The following is a 19,794-nucleotide window of genomic DNA, read 5'->3' as shown; positions in this document are numbered from 1 at the left end:
ATCACTACCCCACCCTGCTTCCCTCAAGTATAAAGCATCTATGTATGTGCTTTAAACAACCACTACACTAACTGCACAAATTAAAAGTAGTTCCAAAGAATTAAGGCAACACTGTCCAATGGAGAGAACACTGCAACAATTCTAGAAGCATCACATGCAAAGGATTGGTATCAGTTACTCTGCCAAAATTCTAAATTAGCCTCCTGGTTCATAATCAGTCTCTAAGCATGGTTGGAGTGTATTAATTTCCTAAGGCTGAGAACATGAAGTCTTGAGCCTACAAAGCTAAGGATCAGAAACTGGGCCAGAACTGGACTTCACCCAGGAATAGATACCAAGGAGGCTCAGCTTGAGCAACCAGCTTTTAACTGCAATACGAAGTAATATAACCAGCTCTGAGTTACATATAACAGCTATATGAAGCATTCAAAGATCATTCTAAAGCCCATGCCATCAATAATTTCTTTCTCATTCCTCTCCAAACTTTTTAATGAAGTTTTACAGCCTCATCAAATCTCCTGATTTGACTATTCCCTACTCTCACTATCCTACTGGTTCTTTGTGAAGGTACCAAAAACAATTAATAGAGTCAACAACAAAATAAGAAAGGTAAAAAGGGTCCTTTATGAACAAATCAGATTATCTGACATACATCATCAAGATAACTGCATACAAATTCAGCATATTATCTGAGGCAACATTAATTTAGAAGAATCCAGTCTCTTTCTTCATATAAGACTGCTTAATCAGACCTAAAAATAGGTGGTCACTACCCTATAACATTTATACTCAAACTTAGGACAAGAGTTAAGTACCTTTTAAAATCCATAATAAGCAAAACTGTTTTCCTTTAGTTGCTTTACCTACTATACACTTAATCTGATAAGCTAGGTTTTTTCCTTCATATTTCAAAGTTGCCATCTAAGAATTACTGGAATGTTAAAAAAATAGGTTAACTTGTATAACTTCCTAGTCTACCAATCATAAGCATAAGAACACAAAATGATTTTAAGGAACAGCTTGAAACCCTTCTTTACCAGACCATTCTTATTTGGAGTCCCACCTAGAGGTGAGAAGAGTTGCCATAATGACAACTTCAGAGCCTTTACTGTCTGCAAAGGAGTTATAAACTTATCTAAAGAACCTCATATTATAATAAACACACCAAAGGTGAGCGAAATACAGTAACCTTGCTGCCTCAAAACAGCACCAACAGCACGGAGGCCAGTTTTTGTTTAGGATACATCCCTTACCTGCACCACTGGAACCAAGAGGTTTTTTTGACTTATTCAAAACTGGAGTCATAAGGGAGGGGGCTACTGCCGTTTCTTGGCCTTGTCGAGCTGCTACAGGGTCATAGTCTTTCCCATCATAGTTTGCATCAAAAAATTTCTTGAACCATTGAACAAATTCAAAATTGTCCTGAAATTTTCCTTTCACTAATTTGTCCACAGGAATTATCTAAGGAAAAAGAAAAAAATCAAAATAGTTTAGCACAAAATCAGAGATACTGGGAAATTCCAAGCTAAAGAATCAGTGTATGGAATCTATAAAGAAAAAAAGTCCTGAGACAAAAACGGTCTATCTCTATAAGCCTATAAAGCTGGCTTTATACAACTGTTTTCCCAGGGGAAAAAAAGGTAGCCAGATTGCAAGGTCTGGATTATGTTTATAAAAAATAACAAAGAATAAATAGAATCAGAAATCAAAAATTAATATGAAATGTAATAAAACGAAATCACATTTACGTCTTCATCTGTTAAACTCCTACAAGAGTGAGAACTATGATACTTGTGTTTTCTAGTGTCTAACATTTGTAGTATTCATCAGATTTAAGTAACATCTATAAAAAAACCTAGTCAAATAAACCTATCACAGCAAATCTATCCTTCCCTCTTGATTTCCAGTCCACCCTTCCTGAACCCATTGGGGTAACCAGGTGGGAAGAAAAGCATGGTTTTTTATACCATTTAGATAAAGTGGGAATTACCAACTACCAGCTGTCTAGTGAGATGGATCACCACCAGGTGTTACCATCTGGACTGCCACTATTACCTCCCGACCTGGGCACTGCTATCAGACCTGCTGATACAAAGGACCTGAGGGCCTTGCCAGTCATCCCACCACTGCCCTTACAACTTCTAGGTTATTCCACCTGCCTTTGAGCTAAATGACCTCTTTTTTTACGTATTATTTCCTCCCGTTAGAATGTGAACACCTTGAGGGCCAGGACTGCTTGGGTTCTTTCTACTTGTTTCAGTGCTTCACATAACTGCTGAGAACATAGTAAACACTTAACAAATGTGTTTACATTCATTCATTTATTACAGGAATTAATGGTTACAGCCCTAAAATTACAAAACAAGTCATTTACCACAAAAGTCAAATCTCATTAAATAAACTCAAGTACAGGTTTCATTAAGCTGGAATCTGATCACCAAAAACTGCTTGAAATAAGTAGTTCCTTTGCTGGAGTTCATTAATTTTTTTGCCACATAAAGAACTTTATAGAATCTCAGAGCTAAAAGGAACCTCAAAGGTCATTTAGTCCAACACCTGCTAGAAGCATCCTCTCTATGGCATTCCTAAGTGTTCACCTAGTTTTTTCTTTAAAAACCTTCAATGATAAAGAATATTTTACCTACCAAGGGCCATTTCATTGCTGGACAGCTCTAAATATTAGAAGTTCCTTCCTTATATTGAAAAAGGTATATTCCCTGTTATTTTTCACCCACTGGTCCTGGTCCTACCCTGAAGGAATCAAGCAGAGAAACCCTACCTAATGCTTATTTTACATATGAACATGTCAGTTATTTTAAAACCATAAACTTGTCCCCTCTGAGTTATCTTTCAAAGGGTAAACATTGTTTTTATGATATGTAATAAACAGAATCTGACTCATATCTGAATTAGAGGCAAGTTGTTAATTTAAAATAATCTTTTTTCTTCCTTCCCAGCAACTAATTGGTATCCCTACTATGTAGATGTTTAAGTTATACTGTCCATCACAATGAGGACTCCAAATTTATAAAATAGATAATGGTTTTAAAAGAGGAATTACCATAAGATTCTTTTAAAAGGTAGGCTTCTCTGGCATGTTTAAAATGTTATTCAATTTACAAAAACTAAATTAAATTTACATTCAACTTTGGAGATAGTAACTTACCCCATACTTTCCCATTTTTTCTACCTTCTGTTTCCGTATGTGAACATCACCCTACTGATCCAAATCCTACCCATCCCCCAAGGTACAGTTTAAATGAAAGCTCCTCCAGGTCAACTTCCCCATTTGCCAGCCTGAAGTAATTTAACTTTTCCTCTAATCGTCAATAGTATTTGTACTACCCTTACTGTACTTAACTGTAACACAGATAGAATGTGGAATCTGTGTATGTGATTTAGCTCTCCTACTACACAATAAGCTTCTTGAAACCAAGAATCATATTCATTTTTGCAGATAGAAAGCACAATGCTATAGTTGATTAACAGTAAACATTCATTATTTTCACTCTCCTTAGTGCTTACTGAATGAACAAATCTACTGCATAAGAGAAAGATATATACTCTTTCTATAAAGCCTACAAGAAGCAGTTTTTACCCTGGAAACCAGGTTATATTTTTTGTATTTTAATAACTGTATTTCAATATATAGTTTCCTTTGTAATCCCATGTATTTTACTTTATGCATTTAAAAACATTATTCTGACAAGCCCATAGATTTCACCAGAATACCATGAAACCTATGGTCTAGAGACACATCACAGTGAATCGAGGGCCAGCCTTGTAGTCATCCTCCCTGAGACATACTAGCTTTGTAACCACAGGCATGTCACTTAGCCTCTCAGGACCCTAGGCAATTCCCTAACACTAAGTTACAGACCTGCCAATATGCATTAATGGTGGCAGTTTCCATATTGGAAGTTCCCTATACTGAGGAAATCACAGGTTAGGACCATAAAAAATAATACATCTAGCAGAATCTGTTTCTGACAAATTTAAATACACTAGCAAGAAAGTAGTTTGCATAAGCACTATTAATTCTATGGAAGCTATTATTCCAAATGACTCTCCTAAGGTTCCCTGGTCTCCTTCACCTCTTAGAAAAGCATCTACAGCAGCAGGGATGAGGAAAATGACATATACACCAGATGGGCTGCTTTTTCCTAACACTCCAGAAGCAATGACATATCTAACTTAAGTAAAATGAGAGTTTGCCAGATTTGAGGACAATCTTATAATGAAAATCAATAATTATCTAATATCACAACGACTTTTGTGAATTTGCTGAATTAAATGTTTGCCAAATTTTGCTTCTAGGATGAATATTTACAATGAAGTTGATAAGCCCATTTTGAAAATATTAATGAACCCTGGAAGCAAGGCAAGTTGTGACCTTATAGTTAAATTTTTCTACATTTCCATTGCTAGTTTACCTCAGCCAAGTCCAAAGATTAATATTTGTACTGGACAGTGCTAATGAAAACAACAAGTACACACCTGAAGGAAAGGATATAATTCTAACTTACTTTGTCAACACCCATTCTCTTAAAACCTGCTTGTAGGATCTTGAAGTTCTGAATGTATTCATGTTCCAGTTTTGCTTGAAACTTCACTTTCTTAAGAGCAATGGAACCAGGGAAAAGCATATCCATAAACTGACAATAGGCAGCACCTGATCCAAAAGAAGAATGCATTCATTCAATCATATCACTCACTTGATAAAGTTCATAAAATCTTAAAAGTTGAAAGGAATCTTAGAGTTTACTAAATAGCACCTTCGCTTTAATGCATCCCCCCAGTAAACAATAGTTTCAACAAGTGATCTCTCAGCTTCTTTTTGAGCCCTTTCAGTGATGTGGAACTCTCTACCTGATGATATAACTCATTTCATTTTTCGACAGTATTCCTGGGTGAAAAGTTCTTCCTTATATCCAGCTAAACTTTGCCTCTGTGAAGATTTCATGGATAAATCTTAATTTTCCCACTGAAGGCATATAACAAAAGAAAGCCCAGAGAAAGTTTCCCTCACAATACAGGAAAATTGAGTTTTTTTCCACAATCAGATGAGTTAACCTATTAACCACCCCCCCCAAGTTATTTTGCAAGTTTGCAATGTTCCAAGTAGAATATGGAAATAAAATCCAAAGGGAAAATAAAAAGCAGGTTGGTGAAGGAAATAAGTACCAAGTAGACAAATTACAGGTATATTAAAAAAGATTCCAAAGAGAAGACTGAAGGAAAAAAGAATTTCAGAAACCATGAACTGACTACTGCTTTTATTTTTGAAAGGACAATGACACAAAAGGATTTCAGTGAGAAATGTGACCTCTTAAAATGAGTTAGAGATCAAGAAATAAAGGTATGTCATAAGAAAAGAAGTCACAGAAAACAACAGTCCAATTCTGTCTACGGTTTTCACTGCATAATAAGGAACACAGTAAAAGCTATCTTCATTCTCCTTTTTAGAAATAATGTTCAATCATTCCAGTTGTATCTGACTCTCTGTGACCCCTTGTGAGGTTTTCTTGGCAAAGATACTGGAGTGGTGTGCCATTTTTTCCTCCAGCTCATTTTACAGATGAGGAAACTGAGACAAATAAGGTTGCTCAGGGTCACACAACCAGTAAGTGTGTGAGGTAAGATTTGAACTTAGGAAGATGAGTTGTCCTGACTCCAGACCTGGAACTCTATCCACTCCACCACACAGCTGCCCTTTGGAAGTAATAATAATTATGATAGTACCAGTTAGCATTTAGATAGTCCATACTTTGTTCCAGATACTGTGCTAAGTGCTTTACAAATATGAAGCAACAAGGTGCTGCAGTGAACAGAGTGCTGGGTCTGAAATCAGAAAGATCTGAGTTCACTGGCCCTCAGACACTTACTAGCTGTATGACCCTGGGAAAGTCACTTAAGCACTGTTTGCCTCAATTTCCTCAACTGTAAAATGGGAATAATAATAGCATCTCCCTCCCAGGGTTCTTGTGAGGCTCCAATAACTACCGTAAATAACTGAGCACAGTGCTTGGCACATAATAAGCACTACATAAATGCTAGCTATTATCATTTTCATCTCATCTGATCCTCTCAACAATCCTGGGGAGCAGGTGCCATTATTAACCCCATTTTACAGTTAAGGAAATTGAGGTGAAGTGACTTGCTCAGGGTCACACAGCTACTTAAGTGTCTGAAGCCAAATGTGAATTCAGGTCTTCCTGACTCCAAGCCCTGGGCTTTATGCATTGTTCCACCTACCCTCTCCTCTAAATGAACAGCTCATTATCTAAATTGGAAATTCTAAATCTACTGTCTCAAGAGTGAGGTCAGTGATGTTCCTTCTATACAAAAATGTTGAGAACTATTGAAACAAAACAGAAGGGAAGGCAAGGAAAGGATTAAGCATTTATGTAGTGCCTACTATGTGCCAGGCATTGTGCTAAGCACGTTATAAATATTTATCTCATTTGATCCTCACAACAAACCCTGAGAGGCGCTATTACTATTATTCCCATTTTACAGTTCAGGAAACTAAAGCAAACAGAAGTTAAATGACCTGCCCAGGGCCACACAGACAATAAGTGTCTGAGAGCAAATCTGAACCAGGTATTCCTGACTCCAGGCCCAGTGCTTTATTCACTGCTCTATCTAGCCACCTCCAAAAATATTTACTGGGCAAACATCTACCATATGCAAAGTACTTAAGAGCCTAAGAACACAAAAGGAGAGATCAAAAGAAAGACAAATCACATTTTTGAACCATTAAAATTATGGTGTATCAGTACAAATGTCAAAGAGAACATAAACTGAAATAAAATTACGGCGGCACTTATGACAGCATAATATTCTCAAACACATCTCAGTTATTTCATTTTTTTTATAACTATATACATACGTGTGTGTGTGTGTGTGTGTGTGTATAAATTAATTCATGGTCCAAGTATAGTCTGCAAAACTACAAACATACAAAAATAACCAACAAATCATATTGTAAGCTATCAGAAAACAACTGCTTAAAGAGACAGGGGGTTAAATGTTAGTCTTTTAAGTTATCTAGTCCAATACTCACAGTAATAAAAAAAACTCAGACCCTGAAATGTTATGAAATCTTCCCTGACTCAAACCCTCAATTACATAGCACCTAAGTGGAAAAGCCAGGACTACAAAACTCAGGTCGGTCTCCAGACTGTTAGTACAATATGCTTCCCCATACCAGAGGTTCACAAGCTATTCAAATATGAAGATTCCTATTTAACTTTGTAAGAATTTCTCAACCATCTCCCCCAATGATAGTAGCTGTAATCATATTAATTATTTTTGTTGGTTGAGAAAATGCATGACAAAAAATAATATCATGGATTTGGCAATATGTTTAAATGTATATGGATTCTGTTATAACAGTATTTATACATATCAAAAATATTAACACATACAAATTCATTACATTTACTCAATCTACAAAACGACAAGGTCATATAAATGAATGCACAGTCCCTCTGACATAACTCCACAGTCAAAAGGTTGGAAACTACCCAACTAACCCAAACTGTTTAACCCTTACAAAATGGAAATGGTTAACTAGTTCCATAGAGGAACTGAAACTTGAGCTGGTCCTTAAAGAATGAACAGAATTTACATAAAGAGGTCATTCCAATAAGAAATAAAAATGTGAACAAAAGCATCAAGATAACAATAAGTACTATATCCAGAGAGACCTGCCTAAATGAAGTCTGACTTCCCATTGTTGTTAGCAAAGTAGGGTGAAGCCAAGCTGAGGAGAGCCTTGAAAGCTAAACAAAGGAATCTGACCTTGATAAAGCTGGCATTCAAGTCACTATAGAGTCTTCAAGAGGGAGTGACATGAGAACAATATTTTAAGAAAACTTTTAATACCACTATCAAATGAGACTATAAAGAGGAAAAGACTAGAAAGATGGAGACTACTTAGAGGATTTTTTGGTAATCCAGATATGGAAAACGAGTAACTGAATTAAGGTACTACCAATGAAAATGTAAACAAAACAACATGAGAGATTTCAAAAGAATTATTGACAAGACTAAATATGGGAAATAAAAGAGAAGGAAAAAAAAACTAAGATTTCTAGCCTGGAAAACAGAAAAGGGAAAGGAAGGAGGAGCAAATTAGGAGAGAAGATGCTGTCAGGATTTTGATATATTTAATTTATGATGACTGAAGGGGGGAAGGGGGCAGTCACACAGGATTGGAATCACAAGGCAGGAGACCAGATTAAAAGTTGGAAATACACTCCTTCAAAAAAATACAAAAACCTAAGATCCAGATCTCTGATTTCATCAGTTTGTGTGGGGACTTCCAGTATAAGAGTTCCTTCCATCAAGGTGGATCTGTTGGACTGAGAGATTAAATCACTTGCCCTCGGTCACATAGCTTGTGTCAGAAGCAGTACTTGAACCCTGACTACAAGATCAGCCCTCTATGGATAAAGTCATACAGCCTCTAAATTATCAACAATGCAATTCTAACAGAAAGGAAATTAATACATGAACAAAAATAGAATTGACTCCCTAAGGTTTGACATCACAGTTGAGTAGTCTTCTTCTGAAATTGGCAGGTGAGACCAGAGGCCCCAGATCTGCCTAAAGAAAAACATTCCTCTATGACACATGGTCATGAAGTAAACCAGATCTTGCTCCTAAACATTTGGGAAAGAGCTAGAAATTTTCCAGAATCATCAAAATAAAGAAGAGCAGAGAGTAGAGAGGCTTAGTGGAAGTGGAAGACCAAGATCTATAAAAAGCAACAAGAACCAAGCATCTAAAATTTGGTGCCAGGTGGATATTTATGATTTTCTACACAATCATTTTTCAAACTTGCTTTTGTATATACACACAAATGTGCATGTGTGTGTATACACATACATATACACATACACACATGTGTATACATACACACAGACAGAACATACATGTATATAATACATATATTTTAACTAGGTTTAGAATAAAGTAAATAAGTAAAAGTTGGTGTCAGAAATCAATTTTCCACTACCTACCCTTTGTCCTTCAAATTCCTCACAAAAATCTATCTCATTAACAGGATTTTCTGATGACACTCTCTAAAATATCACAACTGGGAAACTGTGGAATGTAATAATGAACACTAAACCTGCCAACTATGTTACTGCAATTTATCCTCTCCTCTTTTTCTTTTCATATCTTATCTGGTGAAAAGAAATGAGTAGAAGCTATCTATGTTCGTTGGTGTTTTCAGAGGGGCCTCCCTCTGAACCAACCACAGTTAAGTTTAGGTTTGAGTGCTGTCAACACTCAAATGCTTAACTCACCAACAAAAACCACAAAAGGTCACCTGTCATTCATATGCTTTTCTTTTCACCAAAGGAGTCTGAACCTAGTACTGACAGCTTTTATTTGGGGGAAGAATCTAGTTTCCTTGAATTTATACTTATCTTTGAAATGTTGAAGATATATAGCTGTGATTCAACAGTGATTATCATCTAGAAACTAGAAAACATTCAGTTCACTAGTTTTCCCTATTATTTCACTTATGCCTATTTACAGGCAAACTTTAGCTTTGAGTCCTTTAGTAGAATGATTCTTTTGGGTAAACACTATGTCTCATCATTATATGGTACCATATGGGTAGCAGGGATCTAATTTTTTTTTTTAATTTTTAGGCAATTGGGGTTAAGTAACTTGCCCAAGGTCATACAGCTAGTGAGTGTCAAGTGTTTGGTCTGAGGTCACATTTGAACTCAGGTCCTCCTGACTTCAGGGCCACTGCTCTCTCCACTGCACCACCTAGCCGCCCCTAATTTTCTAAAAATTACCATAAAACACAGCAAAACTTTCTAAGCATTCCAAAATGGAGAACACACCTCAGCCTTCATAAAGTGAAATGAGTACTTACAAATTAAAGTCTGTTTAGAAACTTCAACTGAGAGCATATATGACTTATATGAACTAAGGCAAAGTAGAGTAAGTACAACCAGGAAAACAATATCAACAACAACCAAAACAATGTAAACAAAATAGAACCAAAAAAATTACCTGAATGCTGTATAATTATACAAATCTGACCCTGAAAAAGAGCTAAGAAAATCTACCTCCTTCCCTTCATTATAAGGATAAGACACTATAGCAACAAGATACTACATATATTAGCAAATGCAGTCAACATCCACCTTTTTTTAATCATTGTTACAAGAAATAGATCGCTGGGTAAGGGAAGAGGGAGAGACATATTCTGAAATTAAGGTGAGAAAAAAAAGACATCAATTTTAAAAACAGAAATAAAGATACATATTTGAAAAGACAGTCCCTGCTCATGACTTGGCCCTAACAATATAATAGAAACACATAAAAATTAAATGACTATAGTGTATTGAGAAGAATAAAGCTAGGGAAAAACTTCTCAGGAGTCCATAGCGGAAGAACCTTTGAAGAAATGCAAAGTTCAAAGATGAAACTGCTCATGCCTCTCTGAAAGCCAACAAAAGGAATTACTTGGCTATAGCAATAGAGCACCTAAGGTATTATGGATGTGAAGTAACAAACCTAGTAGATATTTGTAATGAACTTAAGAAACAGGAACAATGTTTTCAACAGAACATTTTCTAGGTGTACAAGTGCATGGACTGGGGCAGCTAGGTGGCGCAGTGGAGAGAGCACCAGCCCTGAATTCAGAAGGCCCTGAGTTCAAATCCGGCCTCAGACATAGAACACTTGCTAGCTGTGTGACCCTGAACAAGTCACTCATAACCCCACTGCCTAGCCAAAAGAAAAAAAAAACCAAGACAAAACAAGTGTATGGACTGACCATAACTCTGCTTAGTATCTCAATTGTTTCATGATAAGCAAGATAAGTTCTGTCAGAGTTTGCAATATACTAGGCAATTCATTTCACAGCACTAACAAAATGAAGCATATGATAGATCAAATTTTATTCAATGTTTTATATAGCCTTGACTAAAAATAACCTATGGTTCTGGAAGGCATGTAGTCTAGAAATCTTTCTAGGCTGAAGGATATATCAAGGGTTTCCTATATAAGGTAGTAAAGTAAACTAAGTCGCCATCAAACTTCAGGACATTAGCCTACTTAAACCAAACTAAGAAGTGGTAGAGGGATTAAAGAGAGACTGAGGAGTTTTGATCCTCCACTCCACAGCATGAAGCTAACATAATCGGGGGAAAAAAAAAAGATACCTGTAACTTATCTTGTATCTCATACGAACTAGAGCCTTGAATATTATGACACTGACAATTTCTATACCACTGGCAGGCCTAAACTCAAACTTCTAAAAAAAAAAAAGACGGTTATTAAACCCACTCATATGTTTAAATGGGATTCGAACATTGTCCTTAAATTCCTTTAACCAAAAAAAGAGGAAAACCTAAACTTCAGAGTTTGAATTAATGTAAAACTACAACAGTAGCACAATTAGTCAACTTTAAATAAAATACAAAAAAAATTTTAATGAGCTATTTTATTTGGGAGGTAAAATAGTATAGTTTTAGAATATCACTGCTACAGTCTTTGGGGCAATGTACAATCAACACCAAGACTAAGAGAGCGTACACAGGAAAACAAATTTCAGAGTTTACGTCTGAAGAGAAACTTAACAGAAGTGGGGAAAAAAAAAATCACAGAATCAGAAGTTTACAGTTGGGAAGCACTCATTACAGGATGTTAACACTTGATAAAGCTACAACAAAAAGTATTCTTATTGTGTGTCGAATTTTGGAGACAAATACCAAACTGAGGTACTCACACCATACTAGCCAATTTAAGATTTGTTCACAATTTACAGGACTATTCTATTAATGTCTTTCTTACCTGAACATAAGTGTTCAATCTTTGTCAAGGTCAACTGCAGAGATTCATTGATCCAGGCCAGCATATCATGTCGACTCAAATTATCACTAGTTACTGAAGTTGAATACACGTTAACTGCCATCTTCTATAATATGGGGAGGAAAAAAGAAAGCTTCACAATATTGTAAACATACCTGTCAGAAAATCTGCTGGAAAATGTTCCACAATGTGGGTTGCTCACAATAAGGATTGACTAAACCAAGGGTAGGGAACCTGCAGCCTCAAGGCCACATGTGGCCTTCTAGGTCCTTTGGAGTGGCTTTTTAACTGAGCACAAGTTTCACAGAACAAATCCTTTTATTAAGGGGATTTGTTCTGTGAAGTTTGGATTCAGTCAAAGGGTCGAAGCTGAGGACCCAGGCCAGGGTTCCCCATCCCTGGACTAAACCATTCAATTGAGACCTCAATAACTTGGTCCCAATGAACAATTGGTTTGGCACTACTTCTTAAGAGTCCAATCAGATTCCTACTACTCATGTATAGCTAATATCCAGCATAAGAATCATAGACTCGCAAATTTAGATCTGTTGTATAATACAGACTCCTTATTTTTACAAATGAAGAAACTGAGACCCAAAAAAGTAAAGTAATTTGTTCAAGTTCACATAAGTAATGGGTGGCAAAGCTGGAATCTGAAAACAAGTGTTCTGACCCCAAAAACAGCTGTATTTCCACTCTACTGTTAGCTTCAAATTGCTTTTTTATAACCTGAAATGAATCACACAGGGCCAATCAATTTGAGGGAGTTACATTTTGATGCAGTGAATTTAAAACTCTAAACTTCCAGCAGACAATGAAGAAAAAAATGATTAAAGGTTTCATGAATTGAAACTGGCTAACATACACAAATATCTAATGTTTTCTACTCAAATAGTAAAAACCTAAAAGAAAATGTCATCCCAAAAAAAGGGGAAAGGACCTATTTGTATAAAAATATTTACAGTAACTCTTTTTGCAGTAGCTAAGAATTGGAAATCAAAAAGATGCCTATCAATTGGGGAATGGCTAAACAAGCTGTGGTATATAATTGTAACAGAATATTATTGTACTATGGGAAATGACAAGCAGGATGATTTCAGGAAAACCTGGAAAGACTTATATGAACTGATACACAGTGAAGTGAACAGAACCAGGAGAACACTGTATACAGTAACAGTAATACTGTTCAATGAAGAACTGTGAATGATTTAATAATTCTCAGCAACACAATGATCCAACACATACCCAAAGGACTAATGACAAAGCACACAATCGGCCTCCAGAGAAAGAACTGATATTGACTGAATACAGACCGAGACTTGCTATTTTTCACTTTCTTTCATTTTTTTATTTTATTCGGTTTTCTTGTACAAAACAACTAATATGGAAATGTTTCACATAATTTCACATGTATAACCTATATCTAATTGCTTATCATCTCAGGGAGGGAAAGAAGGAAAGGAGGGATAGAATATGGAACTCAAAACTTTAAACAGAAATGTTTAAAAATTGGGAGAAAAAAAGAAAAAAAATGTCAATCCAGACTTCATATGAAAACTCTAATGGCATCTATACAACTAATGATCCAGAATACTATGACCATATCGACATTATCTAAACAGAGTATCACCAACATGAGCATTTACTGAGCACTCAACCAAAGTTCTATTTATGATGTCAAGGAAGTAACCCTAGGTTTTTGTAGGTTATATCACTGTAGCTTAAGTTATCAGGTTAAACCACGCCAGAAAAGCCTTGTGTATAATTTTTGGAATACACTACACGTGCTTTCTGAATATGGACCTAAAGAAGTACAGAAAGGTTGACCACCAGTAGGCTGGCCACCAAATGATTTATTTTTTTGGCCAAAGCAACTCATGGTATTCAAGTTTAATTTAGAATATTCAAACTATCGGGGTGACTGTCCTCTAAGTATCAGCTACATGTAAACAATATGTGTTGGCAAGTTAATTAGGAGCTAGTCACTCAACAGTCACCATAGAGATGGCAATTGTAAACTAGAATAGAATCTAAAACATCAATTTCTGAAAATAAATTATTTAAGAAGCAATTCAGTGCAGTATAAATATTGAATTTGGAGTCAAAATGCCTGGATTTAATCTTGCCTTAGATACTTAATAGCTGTGTGATCACAGACAACTAACTCACTTAACCTTTCCAGAGCCTCAATTTCCTCATCTATAAAATAGACATGATTATATTTATACTCTACCTACCTTCCTGCGTATCCTTAAGGGAAGGCTTTTTATACCTTCACACACACTAGAAATGTTACTAACTTATTATTTTGAATTTTATTACTGTTATTACTATTATAATTAAAAATGGTCATTTTCCTCCTCAGTAATGCAGGTTGTCATTCCATGACAAAACTAATTAACAAATAAACAATTCAGATAAGGAGTGGAAATGTGAAGAAAAATCTGTAAATAGCTAAACATCTTTCTCACAGCACTTACTACTACTTTTTTACATTTACTATATGCCAATTCATATTAGGCTCATTTTTGTCCACGTCTGATCACCCTTATTAGTCTGCAAGTTCCTTAAAAGCAAGAACTAGCTCTTATTTATCTCTATTTCTCATTCAAGGCCTAGTATGCAGTGCAAAGCTCACAAAAATCAAGTTAGCAAGTGTTTATCTATTTACTGTTGAACTCAGAAAGAAAAATCCCATGTCTTGGCTCACAAAGCCAATCCTGATCAAAACCCATACTACATCTGTGTGTGTTTGAACAAAAGTCAAAAATTGTCAGGTACATAGAACATGCAGCACATTTCATAGGTTTATGAGCAGATATAAATGAAAGTGAAGCCACAGTCTCTAGCCTGGAGAACGATATACTCTTATTTGCATAGCTCAAGTGTGCAACATGTGTGATTCATAATGTGTGTCATCCAAGCTTAAAATCTAAGCAGATGGAGTTCTAGCCATATGCATTCTGTCTAATATGCAACTGAGTATATTTAAATAGCCTTCCATCTTCTTACAATTTCAAATCCTTTCATTACTGTATAGTAATTATTAAGCCACCCAAGGTGGCACAGTGGATAGAGCACAGGCTCTGAAGTCAGGAGGATCTGAGTTCAAATCCGGCCTCAGACCAAACACATTTGACGCTTACCAGCTGTGTGACCCTGGGCAAGCCACTTAACCCCAACTGCCTAAAAAAAAAAACCTTAAAAAAATAAATAATTAAGCCACCCACAGTACAGAAAAGACAACCACTGAATGTAAATCTCCTGTATATACAAATTCAATGTATATTCAAGTATTCTATCAATATCCTAAATAAGTTGGTGAGAAGGCTTAAATGTGATTGATGACCTGGATTTCTGCCCTGCCTTTGCCAGTTACAGGACTTCGTCATTTCTATTAGATTCACCTTCTTTATCTGTAAAGTGGGGAAAACAAAAGTACTTTCCTAAAAAGAGACAGGTAGTTTAAGTATTAATATCCTTATTTTACAGGAGAACAGTTTATAAAATGCAGTACAGTAGAATGAGTGCTGTAGCTTAGTCAGAGAACCTAAGTTTAAAGTCCAGCTTTGTCACCTTTGAGACTGTGAGCAAGTCACTTTACCTTTCTGGGTCTAAGTTTCCTCATCTGTAAAATGAAAGAGGTTAAGATTAAATTATTCCTGAGGTTCATTCAGCTCTAAATCTATAATCCCATGAATAACCCTCTGAGGTAAGTAATACAAATATTATCCCTGCTTTATAAAGTGAGAAACACAGCCTTAGAGACATTAAGTGATTGGTCAAGGGTCACATGGCAGGTTAAAGATTTTAAGAGTGAGCAAAACTTGAAACTAGCTCTTTTGACTCCGAGATCAGTAATCTTTTCCACTATATCCTGTTTACTTATACTACCTGCTACATAAAATAAACATAAAGATCAAATGGTATGGCTATGAAAATGCTTCCTTACCTCTGTAGCATAGCTATTAGGAGCTAGTCACTCAAATCCAGATACTCCTCCACGTGTAATTCCAATCATCTGTCCTCCCTGGCATAGTCTCTATTCAGCCCCTACAGAGCACAAGTCCAACCTATCATGTGACTTCCTCACCCACCTCCTGACCCCTTATCCTCCAAGCTGCCATGTAGCTGAAAAAGCAGAATGACAATATAGAGTCAGGGCACCTAGGGAAAATAATATCTGATTCTCACCACCAGTGTCACCTTGGTCAAGTCCCTTATACTCCCTGGGTCCCATTTTTCTCATCTGTAAAATGTGGTGGTTGGCTGGTTGGTTTACCAGGAATTCTTAACTTTTTGTGTGTCATGGACTCTGCCTCTGGCAGTCTGACCAAGCCAGACTATGGACTCTTTCTCAGAATGTTTTTAAACCTATAAAACCGTTATCTTAGTAATCCTTTGCCATGGAAACCAATTGTATTGAAACATCATCTATATCCAGCTATATATCTATGCATGTATCTCTAACACACACATAAACAAGCACTTCTTCAAACAACTTCAAGGATTCCAGGTTAAGATCTGTAGACTAGATCATCTCTTAAATCCTTTCCACTTTAAAATCATGTGTGCCCATCAGCACAGCCCCTCCCCTCCACAAGTAATTCCAATCATTTAGCCTCCTGGGGCAGTCCCTACCCACCCAAGTCTAGCACAGCAAAACAGGATCATGTCTCATGCTTCCTGCTCCTGTCTCAATCTCCAGTAATGATTCCCCATACCCCAGCAAATAAACTCCCTTTCGCCAAGGCAACATCCAACTATTTCTTCCATATATAACTGGGACTACAAACTCAATGAAGCAACAACAGGGAGTCAAGCAAAAATGCTAATTAAAAGCTCAGTGCACACAACTGAGGTAGTAGTGATAGTACCCCTGCATAATACCCCGGTAAGAGTACATCTGAAGTTCTGTGTTCAGTTCCACGCACCACGTTTTAAAAAGAGTACTGATAAGCTAGAGAATATCGAGAAGGGGTGGTAATGGACTGTGAGTTCATGCCAAAAGAGACTCAACTGCAGAAAATGTGGATATTTAGTCTTGGAGAAGAGAACACTTGGGGAAGCCACAAAAACTGTGTTAGAACATTTGAAAGGCTGCAACTTTGATGCCACCAGGCAGAATTAGGTACAATCGTTGGTAAAAGTTGCTGAAGCAAATTCAGAATTCACACAAGAAAAAACTTCCCAATAATTGAAACAATCTAAATATGGAATGGGCTGCTTCTCCCCTCACCAACTGTCTTCAAGAAAAACCTAGATGACCACTCATCAGATATGTAATAGAGGTATGTTTGACCAGGTATGGCCTCTGAGATCATTCCAACGCCGATATTCTGTGATTCTAATGTCAATCATTTGACCTACCAGGAGTATTCCCTACCATTCTACATGGCACAGCTCACCAGCACATGCTTCCGACAGCTATGCTACAGAGATTTCCTACAGGGAAAATCCCTTCCCTGATTCCCCTCCCATCCTTCCCCCACCCCCTTCCCCGCCATTTCCCCATCTCTCAAAGCCATTCTGCTCAGGATATTGGCACGCACCCCCATTTCTACCCAACCCGTCCCGGTCCTCTACCCCCGAATACATGTCTTCCTCCCAACTCTCCTTCCCTTCGAAAATGCCCCCTCCTTATAGCCCTCGCACGCCACAGTTCGACCCCAACTTCCGGCCCAAGGAATCTTCCTCACCTTCATCCCCTCCCCATTCACGCTCCCCGCACAGACACCCCTGCGCACGCGCACTCGCAGGGTCACGGCCCGACCCCTCCCCCACTTCCCCCTTCACAGGCTCCTCCGGCGGAGCCGCCCGGAGCCCCCCACAGGCCGCGGCTCCCGCCTTCTCCGGTTCCCGCTCCGTAAGCCAGGCACCCGCCCTCCTGGGCTTCCACCGCCCGGCCCAGGCCGCGCTCCCGCCCCGCGTCCCCGTCACCCACTCCTCACCGGCTTCTCGAGGCGCCTCGTATCCTATCTCGCCGGCCCCCCAGTTCCGTCTAGGTCTTGTTCAAACCGCCCGACCCCGCCCGCGCGATGACCTTATACGCACCCCTCCTTTTCCCAACGCCGCGACGTAACGGTGCGTCACCCCGCCCGGCCGGCTTCTGGGAGGGGAAGAAGGAGGAGAGGGAGAAAAAGAGCCACTAAGGGGGGCGGAGTCTCAGGGCTCTCCGAGCCGAAGCAAGGACGCAGGGGGCGGGAACAAGGCTGGGGAGCGGTGAAGACACGTGGCCCACAGCAGCCAATGAGATCCGGACCTCGGTGCAGCGGTGGACCAGCCCAGAATTCTCACCCTGGAGCACAAGGTGTGGCTCTGACCACTGAATGAAAGCTGCTTAAAGAATTATCTGTCTTAAAACAGTCACAGAGCAGTTCAGAGCTAGAAGGGCGCTTGAATAATATCAAATTCAACAAATGTTTATGTTATGTTATATGTCCTATCATTATATTATATAGAATGTTGATGTGATAGAATATCGGGGCAGCTACATGGCTCCCTGGATGGAGTGCAGGGCAGGAAGTCAGGAAGACCTGAGTTCAAATGTAACCTCAGATACTAACTAGCTGTATGACTCTGGGCAAGTCACTAACCTGTTTGCCTCAGTTTCTTCAACAGTAAAACCAGCTGTTTTAGCACATTAGATAGTAAAACAAAGAAAGCCAAGTGAAGAATCAACAAATTCTATGAAGCCAGTTCTGCTGTTTTATCACATCAAATAGTAAAACAAACAAAGCCATGTGATTTGATTAGTAATCAATGAATCAACAAGTCCTCCCGGCCAGGTGTCATAATACTAAACCAAAAATAAAACAATCCCTGCTGTCAAGGAATTTACACTCTCTAGAACATTTCCAAATATATACAAAATAAATACAAGCTAACTTTGGAAGGTGAAGGCACTAGCAAATGGAAGAATAAAGAAAAGCCTCAAGTAGAATGGAGGTTAAGCTGGCCTTGTAAGAAAAGTAGAGATTGTAAGAGAAGGAGATGAGGAAGGAATGAGTTCTGGGCACACAGGACAGCCCACAAGGCAAGGAGAATGTCTTGTGTGAAGAACAGCAAGAAATCATCTAGTGCAAACACATCTTTTTATGATATAGGAAAATGAGACCCAGTCAGGAGAAGTTACTCGCCCAAGGTCACACAGCCAGGAATCAAAAGATCAGTATGAGGGCCCAGGGCTGCAGCAGTTCTTTAAATCCTACCACCTCCACAACAGCACCAAGGAGGAGGATGAGCACCTTTTCTTCTGGGTGGTTGAGGCTGTGGCAGCCATTAAGGTGGATGTCAAGAATATCTCACATATTGCTTGCCTTCTCAAGGGGGGGAGAGTTATGGGAGGTAGAGAACTTGGAACTCAAAATTTTTAAAAATGAATGTTAAAAAAAATTATACATGTAATTGGGAAATATATTTTTAACTTGAAATTAAGGGGAGGGTGGGGTTTCAGGGATTTTTTTTAAATTTTTTTCCAACTACATGAAAAAACAATTTTTAACATACTTTTTAAAAAAATTTTGAGTTACAATTCTCTCCCTTTCCTTCCTTCCCTTCCCCTCCCTGAAACGGCAGGTAATTTGATATAGGTTATACATGTGCAGTCATGGAAAACTAATCAGGAAATATTTAACAGAATAAATAAAAATATTTTAAAAAGAAGAAGAAGAAGAAGAAAGACATCTGGAGGTAGGAGGTGCCTAGAACTGGAAGTCAACTGAAAGAGCTCCTTTCTTGGTCAAAAGGCAAAGTAGCCTGAGAAAGCATGTGCATCGATGATTTGGGATTAGAAACTGTGAACCATCTTTCAAAGAAGAAAAGGAGGCAAAATGGGAAAAGCAGATTTCAATATTTATGACCAGAGCATTGTCACAGGTGTCAAAGGAATGACAATCAAAGCTGCTTTACAGACCCTTTTAGGGAGGTAGTTTCAATTCCTAT

General features: G+C 37.9%; 1 protein-coding gene across 3 annotated transcripts in view; it reads right to left on the bottom strand.

The window, feature by feature from the left end:
• Positions 1-17,966, bottom strand: part of MAPRE1 (microtubule associated protein RP/EB family member 1) — a 29,441-nt gene extending 11,475 nt beyond the window's left edge. The window contains exons 1-4 of one of the 3 annotated variants that reach the window (XM_020990738.2): positions 17,905-17,966; positions 11,833-11,956; positions 4,527-4,672; positions 1,254-1,461 (exon numbers count right to left, since the gene is read on the bottom strand). In XM_020990738.2, the coding sequence (XP_020846397.1) occupies positions 1,254-1,461; positions 4,527-4,672; positions 11,833-11,953 (475 nt within the window). In that variant the 5' untranslated portion in view covers positions 11,954-11,956; positions 17,905-17,966. The other 2 variants (XM_020990737.1, XM_078150207.1) reach the window with 2 other exon arrangements.
• Positions 17,967-19,794: the final 1,828 nt, after the last annotated feature.

This window comes from Phascolarctos cinereus, unplaced genomic scaffold (assembly GCF_003287225.1).
Source record: "Phascolarctos cinereus isolate Bilbo 61053 unplaced genomic scaffold, phaCin_HiC Scaffold_2;HRSCAF=192, whole genome shotgun sequence".
Lineage (NCBI taxonomy): Eukaryota > Metazoa > Chordata > Mammalia > Diprotodontia > Phascolarctidae > Phascolarctos > Phascolarctos cinereus.
This window is presented reverse-complemented; position numbering and strand designations above follow the sequence as displayed.